The 13,844-nt window shown below is 44.3% G+C and overlaps 2 protein-coding genes across 2 annotated transcripts; both read right to left on the bottom strand.

Moving 5' to 3' along the window:
* Positions 1 to 1,551: 1,551 nt before the first annotated feature.
* Positions 1,552 to 3,252, bottom strand: LOC123481586 (general transcription factor II-I repeat domain-containing protein 2-like). The gene is made up of 2 exons (XM_045206106.1): positions 1,776 to 3,252; positions 1,552 to 1,595 (listed from the first exon to the last, which is right to left on the bottom strand). Exon 1 carries the CDS (start codon positions 2,902 to 2,904, stop codon positions 1,789 to 1,791), a length of 1,116 nt encoding a protein of 371 aa, XP_045062041.1. The 5' UTR covers positions 2,905 to 3,252; the 3' UTR covers positions 1,552 to 1,595; positions 1,776 to 1,788.
* A 5,948-nt stretch (positions 3,253 to 9,200) lies between these two features.
* LOC121534687 lies at positions 9,201 to 13,752 on the bottom strand. The gene is made up of 4 exons (XM_041841274.2): positions 13,549 to 13,752; positions 12,735 to 13,281; positions 11,450 to 11,556; positions 9,201 to 10,167 (listed from the first exon to the last, which is right to left on the bottom strand). Exons 1-4 carry the CDS (start codon positions 13,720 to 13,722, stop codon positions 9,994 to 9,996), a joined length of 1,002 nt encoding a protein of 333 aa, XP_041697208.2. The 5' UTR covers positions 13,723 to 13,752; the 3' UTR covers positions 9,201 to 9,993.
* Positions 13,753 to 13,844: the final 92 nt, after the last annotated feature.

Here is a 13,844-nt window from a genome sequence, read left to right as displayed (position 1 = left end):
ATTTCTGGACAAAAAGTTTCAGAATTTTGCAATGTTACGAAGATGGAAAAAGGCTGCTCTTGAAATATGTTTTATATGTTCGTCAAAACAGAGATCATGCTGGCATTAAGACCAACGAGCTGTACAGGGCCATAAGCAAACAAGAAAATGCTCATCCAGAGACGGTGCTCCTAGTGACCGGTAATATGAATGCAGGAAAACTGAAATCCGTTTTACCTCATTTCTACCAGCATGTCACCTGTGCAACTAGAGGCAAAAAAAACTCTAGATCACCTTTGCTCCACACAGAGACGCATACAAAGCTCTCCCTCGCCCTCATTTAGGCAAATCTGACCATAACTCTATCCTCCTGATTCCTGCTTGCAAGCAAAAACTCAAACAGGACGCACTCAATACTGAAGTGGTCCGATGAAGCAGATGCTAAGCTACAGGACTGTTTCGCTAGCACAGACTGGAACATGTTCTGAGACTCATCCGATGGCATTGAGGAGTATACCATATCAGTCACCAGTTTGATTACAGACAACATCCGCACTGAGCTAAAGGTTAGAACTGCCGCTTTCAAGGAGCAGGACACTAATCTGGACAATAAATCTCGCTACGCCCTCCGACTAACCATCAAACAGGCAAAGCATCAAGACAGGACTAAGATCAAATCCTACTACACCGGCTCTGATGCTTGTCAGATGTGGCAGGACTTGCAAACTATCACGGATTACACACGGAAACCCAGTGACGTGAGCCTACCAGACGAGCTAAAAGCCTTCTATGCTCGCGTCGAGACAAGCAACACTGAACCATACGTGAGAGCACACGCTGTTCCGGACGACTGTGTGATCACACTCTCCGTAGCCGATGTGAGTAAGACCTTTAAACAGGTTAACATTCACAATGCCACAGGGCCAACGGATTACCTGGATGAGTACGCATAGCATGCTCTGACCAGCTGGCAAGTGTCTTCATTTACATTTTCAACCTCTCCTTGACCCAGTCTGTAATACCTACATGTTTCAAGCAGACACAATGGTAGTTTGCCTGATCACCCACGATGATGAGACAGCCTATAGCAGGGGTCCCCAAACTTTTTCCTGTGAGGGCCACATAACTTTTCCCTTCTCTGATGGGGGGCGGTGTCAGTTTGTAACAGAAAAAGTGTGACGATCGTAGGGGAGCTTAAAAAATTTATTGTTTTCCAGAAAGCCACACAAAACCAAATAACCCTTTCCAGGTTCTTTACAGAAAAAAAAGTCAGGAAACAAATAATAACACTATTAATGAAATAAATAATAACTAAATAACCCTCTCTGAGTTCTTCACAGAAAAAACAGGAAATAAATAACACTATTTATGAAATAAATAATAACTAAATAACTCTCTCTGGGTTCTTCATAGAAAAAAAAGCCATGGAACATTAACTTTCTGTTGTGCCATGCACAATCTTAACAGATAAAAGTTCAGCTCAGTTGTCAGAGCAGAATCTCTCTGACACATATGAGCAGTCTCTTAAAGTTCTTGTGTTCCTTCCTTATAATCCTTTTGTAGGTTCCAGTAGGCTTGTAGACACCGCTGTTTGCAGCTCTCTCTCATCAACTTCCCTGTGAAAACCACAAAGGAAGCAGGTTGAGAAACTGAACTAAGTGATACAGCACCTACACAGCACAATACATTTCACTACCAGTATGGTTGTAAAGATGGATTTTATCCCAGTAGATTTTATTATGATTATATTTGTTTATGCTCAGAATGACTCATTCAAGTCAGAAAAGTGAGCTTACCTATGTATGTTCATCAGTGTGAACTGTGGGCCTGCATCTGGCTGGTGAGAAGTTGAATATCAGGTTCCATTCTAGTTACAGCCAGTCTCAAGCACTGATGCAAATGTTCATCTGTCAATCTTGATCTCATCGGAGTTTTCAGCAGTTTCATGCGAGAAAAGGTTTTCTCGCAGATATACGTGCTGCCAAAAACTGTGGACATTTTCATTGCGTGTTTTTTTATGTTTGGATATGTGTCGTTTGGGAGGGCGGCATAGAAGTCAATGAGACTGTTGGGCTTGAATGCGTCTTTCAGAACATCACAGTTCTGTAACTCAGCCAACTCAAACTGATATGAAGGCTGGGCTTCATCAATGTCGGCAACAAAGGGGTTCTGAAAAAGACGGATTTCTTTTGCATGAACATGTAGTTCACTGAATCGCACACCGAACTCCGCCTTCAGCATTTCCAGTGCTTCCACGCACTTTTCAGCTGGGAACGGGACCGCTGGGTTCTCTGTCGACAGGTTTTGGGTAGCAGGAAGATGGACGAAGTTGCGCTTTTTCACTTGTTCCAAAAGCAGCGCTAATTTCACCTCAAATGCTTTTATGTGTGAATACATGTCGCAAATGAGTTTCCCCTCGCCTTGTAGCTGCAAGTTAAGGCTGTTAAGTATTTCTGTCACGTCTGTTAAAAATGCGAGGTGCCATTTCCATTCTGGGTCGATCAGCTCTGGGACCGTTTTGTCTTTTAAATGAAGAAATGCGTTAATTTCGGGTAGCAGCTCGTAAAAACGCCTCAAAACTCTGCCCCGGCTCAGCCATCGGACCTCTGTGTAGTACAGCACATCTCCGTGCGTAGACTCCAGTTCAGACAGGAATTCTTGGAACTGCCTGTGTTTAAGTCCCTTTGCTCTGATGAAGTTTATGCACGACACCACAACCTTCATTACAGAATCCCACGTCAACACTTTGCAGCACAGTGCTTGCTGGTGAATTAGGCAGTGGACTCGTAGCGGGGCGGTGAGACCCCTTTTTTCCAACTCCCGGTTCATGCGTCCTATTAGACCGCGAGTTTCGCCCACCATGCTAGGAGCCCCGTCAGTCGTGATGCTAGCTAGCTTTGACCAGTCCAGGTCCAACTTCTCCATGGTTTGGCACACTTTGTCAAAAATATCCTCTCCCGTTGTAGTCCCTTTGAGACTTTGGAGGGCTGCCAGCTCCTCTCATATCTCAAAGTTTGCGCTAACTCCACGAATAAAAATGAGCAGTTGCGCTGTGTCTTGCACGTCCGTGCTCTCATCCAGTGCTAATGAAAAAAAGTCAAATTCTTTCGTCTTCTGCTGCAGCTGGGCATATACATTACTCCCGATTTCTTCAACGCGTCTGGTGATTGTACTCGCCGACAGACTTACGGCATTAAATGCATCTTTCTTCTCGGGACACACCTCCTCCGCGACAGCATCCATACATTTCTTAACAAACTCTCCGTCAGTGAAAGGCTTAACGCTGCTTGCTATCAGTTTAGCAACCCGAAAGCTGGCCCGAACGGATGCCTGGTTCAGCTGAGCTTGGCGTACAAATGTATTCTGCTGAGATAGTAGTCCACTTTTTAGCTTTGAGAGTTTGTCTGCTCGTATTTGGCCTTGCAAGCTATCGTACTTGTCTTTGTGACGGGATTCATAGTGTCGCGAAGATTGTATTCTTTGAATACCGCCACCGTCTCTTGACAGATGAGACAAACAGCCTTTTCTTTGCATTGAACAAAAAAATAATCGTTTGTCCACTGCAGGTTAAATACCCTGCATTCTGAATCAATTTTTCTCTTACCTAACCTTTTCGCCATTATTCCGTTCTCTCTTTGACAGGGCCGGGCCTAGGATTTTTTTCTGGAGGCCAAATAGGAAAAAAATCAGATAGCGTCTCTGGTATTGTTCAGAGGGCCGGGCCAAATGTGCTGACGGGCCGTATCCGGCCCGCGGGCCGTAGTTTGGTGACCACTGGCCTATAGGGAGTAGGTCAGAGACCTGGCAGTGTGGTGCTAGGACTGCAACCCCTCCCTCAACGTAAGTAAGACAGAGGGGTTTATCGTGGACTACAGGAAACGAGGGCCGAGCACGCCCCCATTCACATCGACGGAGCTATAGTGGAGCGGATCGAGAGCTTCAAGTTCCATGGTGTTCACATCACTAAGGATCTATCATGGTCTAAACACACCAACACAGTCTCTTCCCCCTCAGGAGGTTGAAAAGATTGGCATGGGCCCTCTGATCCTCAAAAAGTTCTACAGCTACACCATTGAGAGTATCTTGGCTGCATCACCGCCTGGTATAGCAACTGCTTGGCATCCGACCGCAAGGTGCTACAGAGGGTAGTGCGTACAGCCCAGTACATCACTGGGGTCGAGCTCCCTGCCATCCAGGACCTCTATACCAGGCGGTATCAGAGGAAGGCCCTAAAAATTGTCAAAGACTCCAGCCACCCAAGTCATAGACTGTTCTCTCTGCTACCACACGGCAAGCGGTACCGATGCACCAAGTCTGGAACCAGCAGGACCCTGAACAGTTTATACCCCCAAGCCATAAGAGTGCTAAATAGTTAGTTAAATAGTTAATTAACCAAATAGCTACCTGGACTATCTGCATTGACCCTTTTTGCGCTAACCTTTGTCACCACATACACTGCTGCTGCTGTTTACTATGTCACTTTATTCCTAGTTACTGTATATGTACGTACAGCATATACCTCCATTACCTCGTACTCCTGCACATGGACTCGGTACTGGTACCCGTGTATATAGCCAAGATATCGTTACTCATTGTGTTTTACTTTTCTATTATTTCTCTATTTTCTTTCTCTGCATTGTTGGTAAGGGCCTGTAAGTAAGAATTTCACTGTTAGTCCACACCTGTTGTTTACGAAGCATGTGACAAATGAAATTGTATTTAATTTTATTTGACACACACACAATGCTGAGGTGTGTGTGTACAGGTGTGAGGAGGAGGGTGAAGGGGGGTAACAGTGGTGGGAACTTTCAGTATTTATGTCACCCGTACGGTTTTCGCTCCCCCTAAACCCAAGGTTTAAAAGACAGAGCTGACATTACCATATCTCCACATGGCACCATTTAGAGATGATCTGTGGAGGGACGCGTGTAGACAGCTCTCTCTCTCTCTCTCTCTCTCTCTCTCTCTCTCTCTCTCTCTCTCTCTCTCTCTCTCTCTCTCTCTCTCTCTCTCTCTCTCTCTCTCTCTCTCTCTCTCTCTCTCTCTCTCTCTCTCTCTCTCTCTCTCTCTCTCTCTCTCTCTCTCTCTCTCTCTCTCTCTCTCTCTCTCTCTCTCTCTCTCTCTCTCTCTACCCTTTCTCTTTCTATATCTCTTTCTCTCTCTCTCCATCTATAACAACTATTATAGGTCCGCCAGGGAGAGTGTGTAGAGAATACAGCTAGCCGTCATGAGGCGGCAGTAAGTAGCCGTCATGAAACGACATTACAGTTTTTCTCGATTGCTAAGACACATTTCTTGAAAGCTGCTCTCCTTTTCTCTTAACTGTGAACACAAAACCCAATTTTCAAGCTACATTCACAAAACCTCAGACTCTTCTTGCAAAACCAAACTTTCACCTCAAAACAGTTCAATCTGTGCTCAAAACTGAACTATGTTGTCAAATCGTGCCCCGAGTCAATCAAAATAAAAAACACTACTGAACAGTCACTAAACACTACGTAGAAAAATAGAAAACACAATGCTCAGGACATGAAGCTGGGGAAATATATGTTTATTGTTCACTGTAGGCTAAATGCATGTTGCAAAACAAAAAAAACTGTGCATTTAGCACTTGTACAAAAAGACAAAACAGAAATATTGTGCATTTACATGTAGCACTTGTAAAAACAAACAGAAATCTTATGCGTTTGCCACTTGTGTACAGTAAGCCCATGTAAAAATAAAGTACAAAAATATACAAATAAGTGCATTACTCAGCCACAGCATCATGTCTCCGTACTGGGTCAGGCCACAGGACTTCATCCACATCACAGGCCACATTTTGTCTGGCCAGGCAACGGGGGAAAAACCCCTGGCATGCCGTATCCAGGCTTGGCATGCCTCCACACCTATGTCACCACAGGCAAGTCCCATGGCTTGCAGGAGATTTACCCTGGTGTAAGGTTGGCGTTCATATACCTTCCACCGCCATGAGGAGAAGAATTCCTCAATGGGGTTTAGGAAAGGGGAGTACGGTGGAAGGCAAAGATTGATAAAACCTTGGTTCATATTGTACCACTCTCTAACCTGGAGGGCTCTGTGAAAACTCACATTGTCCCAAACAACAACATAGATGAGATGCTCATCCTGCTGCCCTAACAAAGCATCTCGCATGTGATTGAGGAAAATGAGGAGCTGGTGAGTGTTGTAGGGCCCCAGGTTGGCATGATGGTGGACAACCCCATGATTGCTGATGGCAGCACATAATGTGACATTGCCACCACGCTGCCCAGGAACACCAACAATGGCCCGATGGCCAATCACATTACGGCCTCTCCTTCTCCTTTTGGTGAGATTAAACCCAGCTTCATCCATGTAGATGTATTGATGGGGTCTTTCCATTGCATCCAGTTGAAAAACCCTCTGTAGAAATAGATATAGTTTTGTAAGTGATACGGAAAAAGTGATTTAGGCCACTACAGTAAATCACTACTTAGAGTAATCAACATTGAATGTGTCTGGATATATGCCAACCTGTACATACTGGAATCTTTGCTCTTTGACTCTGTCTGAGTTGCGATCAAAGGGCACTCTGTATAGCTGTTTCATGCGCAGTCTGTTGCGCTTGAGGACACGATCAACAGTAGAGAGGCTGACACTGTTGATACCCTCAAAATGTAAATGGTCCTCAATGATCTTCTGCTGAATTTCGCTCAGTTTAATGGCATTTTTCTTACGGACCATATCAACAATTAGGGTCTCTTGGTGTGGGGAGAACATACCTGTCCTCCCACCCCCATGTGGCAGTCTTTCAATTCTACAAAAAGAGAACATGGAGTTACAAAAAATATACATGGAATACTAGGCCTACAAACAGTTAGACCAACCCTCCATTACAATACTACAGTACATTGGTACAGTGATGTACTGAAACATATATTCACTTACAGTATACTGTGGTACAGTATATAGTATGTCATACAGTAATTGCTGTCAACATTTACATACTGTACTATAATGTCAAAAAAAGGTAATTACCTGTTCTCTTCTCTAAATCTTCGGATTATGGTGGACACAGTGAATCTACTGATGTTTGGTTGTACCCTTTGTCCAGCCTCCCTCATGCTCATACCATGGACAAGAACATGGTCAATCACAGTAGCTCTGATTTCATCAGATATTACTGTTCTTTGTCTTCGCTGACCACCTCGACCACCTCGACCTCCTCTCACACGAACTCTTCCTCTCAGATTTCTATCCATTGTAGGGCCTCACAAACCAGTGCTCTCTGAACTGGCTTACTGTATATGTTCCCTCACATCATTAGCCACAAGTGTGATCAATTTTGAGTTGTTGTGTTCAAGTGGTGATACCTGTGCTCTAATTGTGTTTGACTTTTGTCACATGTGCTCACCATTATGCAGCACGGGTGCATCACAATGAAAATGTGTTGGCAAGTTGTGTCTAAACAGGTGAAAAGTGCTTATGGTTTTGCCAAAAGAGTGATTGATTCAATCAGTGGGTTCAGGCAACTGAGCATTTGGTTCAGACAATAGGGTTTAGTGTTTTAGCAATTGAGAAAAACTGTAACTAGCCATCATGAAACGACAGCAACTAGCCGTCATGAGGCGGCAGTAACTAGCCGTCATGTGGTGACTGCAACTCGCACCCTGATGGAAAAATCCCTCTAATATGGCTTCTGTAATTCACAGCCAGGCTCAGCTTACAGAGTCCCTAGGGAGATTGTTTGTGTATGGGACATATTTGGAATGATTGAATGATAATAGCTTTGCTTACTGGCATGGAGAGCATTTGCTGTGGTGTCTGTGATGTGTGTCAGTCAGTCTGTTAGCCAGACAAAACATTTTCCCCATCATCCTGGATGTGTTGGAGACAAAAGGTCAAAGGGCAGGGAAGCTGTTTGGTCAATATTTACCACTTCTTCAACTGTATTATTGCATTTTTGCTTGAATATCAGCATTTCCAGATTTCCAGATTCCAGGCCTGATATGGGATCAGAAAGAAAAATAATTATTCTACAGAAGGTTTACAGCACATAACACTCATAATATGATATAATACAGCGGTCCTCAAACTCAGTCCTTGGGACCACAAACATTTGTTTTTTTGCCCTAGCACTACACAGCTGATTCAAATAATCAACTCATCATCACGCTTTAATTATTTGAATCAGCTGTATAGCGCAAGGGCAAAAAAACGAAATGCGCACCGGAGTTTGGGGAACGCTGACATAATATAGTAACGACATGACAGACGTCCTAACGTCTGATGTAACCTTACGACTACTGACTTTACACTGTCATCATGTGATTATACATTTTAAGAAATCCCTCTGTCTAAAGTTTCAGCTCGGTTCCAAACCTTGGGTCCAAAGCCCTCTAATGCCATATGAAAGAAACTGTAGGATAGTGCTACTACTGCTAGGCTGGGTGGATAACTTGATGTGGTGGAACAGATGTATAGGCCTACAGTGTGTTTATACAGCTGTTGCAATGTTACCTATTCTCCCAACCTGGCTAGCTGTTTCTAGGAGCCCCAAACCTCTCCTACTTTTCTCCAGCCCAGCTCTAATAGATCTGATTCAACAAATCAACTAATTATGGTCTTCATAATAGATGACTAGCTATATCTTGAATAGCTCAACTTCCATTTTGAGCCCTGTGTCAACTTCTTCACAAAAAACTAGTCTGAGCCAAACATTCCCTTCCTTTCCCCAACCCTGACCACCCATCATTAACCAGATAACGTTTCCCATCAGGTTGACATCTGATCTGTAAACTGTAAGTCTGTAAAACACAGTTATCGCATGCCAACACAGCTGCAGTTGTCTTATGGTAGATCAAACAAATTGCTTGTTGATAGTGTCTATAGAAACCATCCAAATCATGTCAGACCTGAAAGACGATCCCAGATCTATGACCAGGGTCTGGGAATAGGGACAAGGCTATGGAGATGAGGGGGATTGATGGTTCCCTTCCCCCTATCATTCCTCCAGCCTGGATCACAGCAGCAGCTGCTGTGTTGACGGGAAAGCTAATGTTAAAGAGTCTGTGATCAACAGAGAAGATTGTGCTTATTCTGGTCCAGTGTAGAGGATGGACAAAACAAATGAGTGGGCTCCCTTTACATAATAAAGACCTTGATTCAACCTATTATATGACCAATAAGGACCATGATTGATTGATTTTTTAAAATAATTTATGAATTAATGAGTTCAGAGTTGAAACAAGGACAAGCGTTCACTGCTGTGCAGTTCACATTACCATACAATATATTGTATCACCAAGCACACAAGATAGGATAATAATGTTACTGAGATTTTACTACAAAAATGCGAAGCGTGTCTCTCTATACAAATAAATATAGCAAAAATGAAGATACCAACATACAGCATGTACAATCAATGCTTCACAAGACGCTCAACCTTTTGAAAAGACAGACATTTTTGAATAACTTATTTCTTTATACAGGCTCATAACTTAGAATGGGCTGCGTCTCACTGCATTACGCCAGCCATGGAGAACAACAAGCTATCTCCATGAACGGTTGCTAGGCAGGATGGTCCAATATATTCAAGGTTGTGTGTACAGATAGAGGTCAGAGGTCAGAGGTCAGACTCTCCAGTGGAGTGAAATTATGTCATACCATAATGTCCCTCTCCTGTCTGTGTTCTTCAGAGAGTACAAGCAGAGCTGCTTTGAGAGAATCACAGGTGATATACTGACACAGATAAGGCAGCTCTGTGTGTGTGTGTGTGTGTGTGCGTGTGCATGTATGTGTGTGCACTTGCGTCCATGTGTGTGTATTATGTTCAGGTCTCCTAGAATGCCCACCGCCTGCCCTCTCTCTTCCCATCTGAATGAGTAGTCTCCAGTCTCCAGTTTCCTGGTCACTTCTGGGGTTCATTTCCCCAAAACATAATGTCTCTGGTCTCTGCCGCCACAAGCTGACTCTAGACCATGTCTTCACTGAGTCATTGACGTGTGTTTGTTCTGTTGTTGTTGTTGATAGTGTTTACGTTTTGAGTGCGTCCAGCGCCAGAGCGATGATGCGCGGCATGCTACGGTAGAAGGACTCATTCTCCAGACCCACCAGGCTGTAAAAGGTCAGAGGTCGACCCCCCACCACCGCCTTGACCCGTGCCTCGTACAGACCCCGATCGTTCTTAGAGCTCAGGTCTACTAGCACCTGAGAGGAGGAGGAAGAGAGAGAGAGAGAGAGAGAGAGAGGAGAGAGATAGAGAGCGAGAGAGAGAAAGCGAGAGACAGAGCGAGAGAAGGGGAGAGAGAGAGAGAATGGAACGTTGGTCAACAATACAGGTCATGATGAAACAGTTATACAGTGAAAAGTCAGAGTGGTTTGAGTTGACTTGTCTTTGACATTACATGCCAGGGTTGGGCTCAATTCTGAAGTTTGGAATTGACTCCCATTCAACTCATGAGTTGAAATTAGAATTGAATTTGCCACCACCACAGTATGTAGAATTAGAACTAGAGTTTGAGTGACAGGAAATATAATTTCATTCAGTGCAATTCAAATAAATTCCACTCAGTCATAGAACATGAGAGTTTCATTGAATCTGACAGGTCACACTTCCAGATACCAAAGAATATATTACATTTCTCTGGAAACAATGTTCATATATTATTTTAACCTTATTGCTTAGAATAGCCAATTATATTTCCACCAACCATTTTCTTGTTTGGCTTCTTTTTGAAGGCCTCAGGGTCAACTTGAGGGTTAAACTAATGCATTCTAGGAAATGTAGTATTTTCCCCATATTGAACAAAATTGAAGTGATTCATGAAATATAATAACTTAGAATATTCGCATACAGGTTTTTTCCCCCTTGATCATTCATTTTAAGAGTTTGTCCTGAAAATCTGTTGTTTCAACAACATAGTATATGCATGTATATAACAACATGTTTGATGTTTTATGTACAAGATGTACAGTATATTTGTATAGACTACACCTAATATAGAATAGAAGAGGCATTTGGATTTCATTTCAATAGCAATTCTGTATCCTGCTCTCAAATTCAAGAATTGAATTGGAATTTATGAGGCATTCTTAATTCAATTCTGAATTGAGCCCAGCCCTGTTATATGCACAATACCAATCCCCACCACAATCTCAATCCCCACCCCAATACCAATCCCCACCCCAATACCAATCCCCACCACAATCTCAATCCCCACCCCAATCTCAATCCCCACCCCAATACCAATCCCCACCCCAATCTCAATCCCCACCCCAATACCAATCCCCACCCCAATCTCAATCCCCACCCCAATACCAATCCCCACCCCAATCTCAATCCCCACCCCAATACCAATCCCCACCCCAATCTCAATCCCCACCCCAATACCAATCCCCACCCCAATCTCAATCACAATCACAATCACAATCTCTACATAATATGTCCCTTCTAAATAGACCCTGTATTGAAGTGTAGAGTGAAGCTCACCTCGTGGAAGTTCATGTGGAGGTTCTTGGTGGGGATGCCCAGGACCCACTTGTACGTGTCTCTGATTCCACTTACATGCTGGGTAGGCTCTGCTACTCCTGGACAAGCTGTCAAACACACACACACACATCCAACCTGTTATTATGCTGCTAATATCCAATACTGCTGATGCTAACACATATACAGTACACACATTCTATGAGAGTTTGAGACCTGGGGTTATAGGAGACCTGGGGTTATAGGAGACCTGGGCCTATAGGAGACCTGGGCCTATAGGAGACATGGGGTTATAGGAGACCTGGGCCTATAGGAGACCTGGGGTTATAGGAGACCTGGGGTTATAGGAGACCTGGGCCTATAGGAGACCTGGGGTTATAGGAGACCTGGGGTTATAGGAGACCTGGGGTTATAGGAGACCTGGGGTTAAAGGAGACCTGGGGATATAGGAGACCTGGGGTTATAGGAGACCTGGGGTTATAGGAGACCTGGGCCTATAGGAGACCTGGGGTTATAGGAGACCTGGGGATATAGGAGACATGGGGTTATAGGAGACCTGGGGATATAGGAGACCTGAGGTTATAGGAGACCTGGGGTTATAGGAGACCTGGGGATATAGGAGACCTGGGCCTATAGGAGACCTGGGGATATAGGAGACCTGGGATTATAGGAGACCTGGGGATATAGGAGACCTGGGGATATAGGAGACCTGGGGTAAAAGGAGACCTGGGGTTATAGGAGACCTGGGGTTATAGGAGACCTGGGGTTATAGGAGACCTGGGCCTATAGGAGACATGGGGTTATAGGAGACCTGGGGTTATAGGAGACCTGGGGTTATAGGAGACCTGGGGATATAGGAGACCTGGGGATATAGGAGACCTGGGGTTAAAGGAGACCTGGGGTTATAGGAGACCTGGGGTTATAGGAGACCTGGGGTTATAGGAGACCTGGGCCTATAGGAGACCTGGGGTTATAGGAGACCTGGGCCTATAGGAGACCTGGGGTTATAGGAGACCTGACCAGGAAAAACTCCAAGCCTTATGTTTAGTCTCACTCTATCTAGGGACCAGAGTTTGTCCTAGTCATGTCACATGATCAGGAAAAACTCAGGGTGGTAATAACGTGACACTATTGATTACAGAGGCTGTTCCATCTTACAATCACAGACACATACAGTACAGAAATATATGATATATTATTATATATTATTATATTATTTGTATTATATTATAATTATTTATTATGCCATTATATTACAGAGACATATAGAACTAACTGTGACATGTACCGTTAACCCCAGGTATCTGCCTCTTGCGGAGACTCCTGTGTCTCCTGTGGTCGAGGGAAAGCCGGAGGGAGGGAGAACCAGGAAGTAGAGTCTGTCTGGCGTCAGAGGTTGTTGCTATGGGAGACAGAGCAACGCTGCTGACAGTGGACAAAGACAGGAATAGCCGCTGTAACGTTGTCTGTTCTGTCACAGCTTTGTCAAGCCAATCTGAAGGGTCTACTGAACTGACAGTAGAAAACGTGTCCTCCTCCAAAGACGTTACACTAAGTTCTGCATCTTCTGTAGTAATTTCTTTCTGTGTCCCAAATTTCCGTATTTCACTGATGAGGGCAGTGAAGAGAGATTCCGACCCCTGAGATTCCAGAGGGGGGAATGAGGTGGGTGACTCTCCGGTGGGAAAAACAGGAATGTGGGAAGAGTCTTCCTGTAGGAGGGCTGTATCCAGGTGCAGGATTGGAGGAGTGAGTCTGGAGTCCAGTTTGGAGCGTAAGGCCCAGATCATGGTCTGGTACTTCCCCTCCAACTGACGGAGAGAGGGGTCCTCTGCCTGGAAATTACATCAGAAACAGGGTTAGAAACTGGTATAGTAAAGCACAGACTAACATATAGGCTACTGTATGGCAACAGTATAGCATAGTACACCAGTAAAGCAAACTATAATGTTGATATAGCTACTGAATATACAGTAAAATAGCACAACACAGGGTCCTCATGGGAGACGATCATATACTGTAGCAGACAGACAAAGTGACTGAAAATGACCCTATCAAACCTTTTAAAGTGTTAAAGAAGAGTTGAGTTCACTATAGCCTACCTGGAGGAAAAGACTCCCTTCTTGGCTCAGTGGTTTGGAGCCGTGTGTCTGTCCTTCTGTCAGTCCCTCTGTCTGTCCATGTGTCTGTGTGTCCAGCTCCTCAGCAATGCCCCTGAGGTAGTTCTCCCAGTCAGCCACCAGGGGGCCAATCTTCTGGAACAGCCCAGGACCCATCTCCTCTGAACCTGACCGGACAGCACCCCCTACCTGTTCTTTAACAAATAATACCCCTGTTACACACATGCAGCCATGGGACACACACTTCTGTATTCATAATAACAATAATAATAATAATA

Source organism: Coregonus clupeaformis, chromosome 21 (genome assembly GCF_020615455.1).
Source record: "Coregonus clupeaformis isolate EN_2021a chromosome 21, ASM2061545v1, whole genome shotgun sequence".
In the NCBI taxonomy this organism is placed as follows: Eukaryota; Metazoa; Chordata; class Actinopteri; order Salmoniformes; family Salmonidae; genus Coregonus; species Coregonus clupeaformis.
Note: the sequence above shows the minus strand (reverse complement) of the source record. Positions and strands in the feature narration are given on the sequence as shown.

Excerpts from the sequence above, each read along its gene's own strand:
- LOC123481586 (XM_045206106.1), bottom strand. The coding sequence starts at position 2,904 with ATGGAGAAGTTGGACCTGGACTGGTCAAAGCTAGCTAGCATCACGACT.
- LOC121534687 (XM_041841274.2), bottom strand. The coding sequence starts at position 13,722 with ATGGGTCCTGGGCTGTTCCAGAAGATTGGCCCCCTGGTGGCTGACTGG. Across the intron at positions 11,557-12,734 it reads GCAGATACCTGGGGTTAACG|CTTGTCCAGGAGTAGCAGAG; the intron begins GTACATGTCACA and ends TGTGTTTGACAG. Across the intron at positions 10,168-11,449 it reads TCCACATGAACTTCCACGAG|GTGCTAGTAGACCTGAGCTC; the intron begins GTGAGCTTCACT and ends TCCTCCTCTCAG.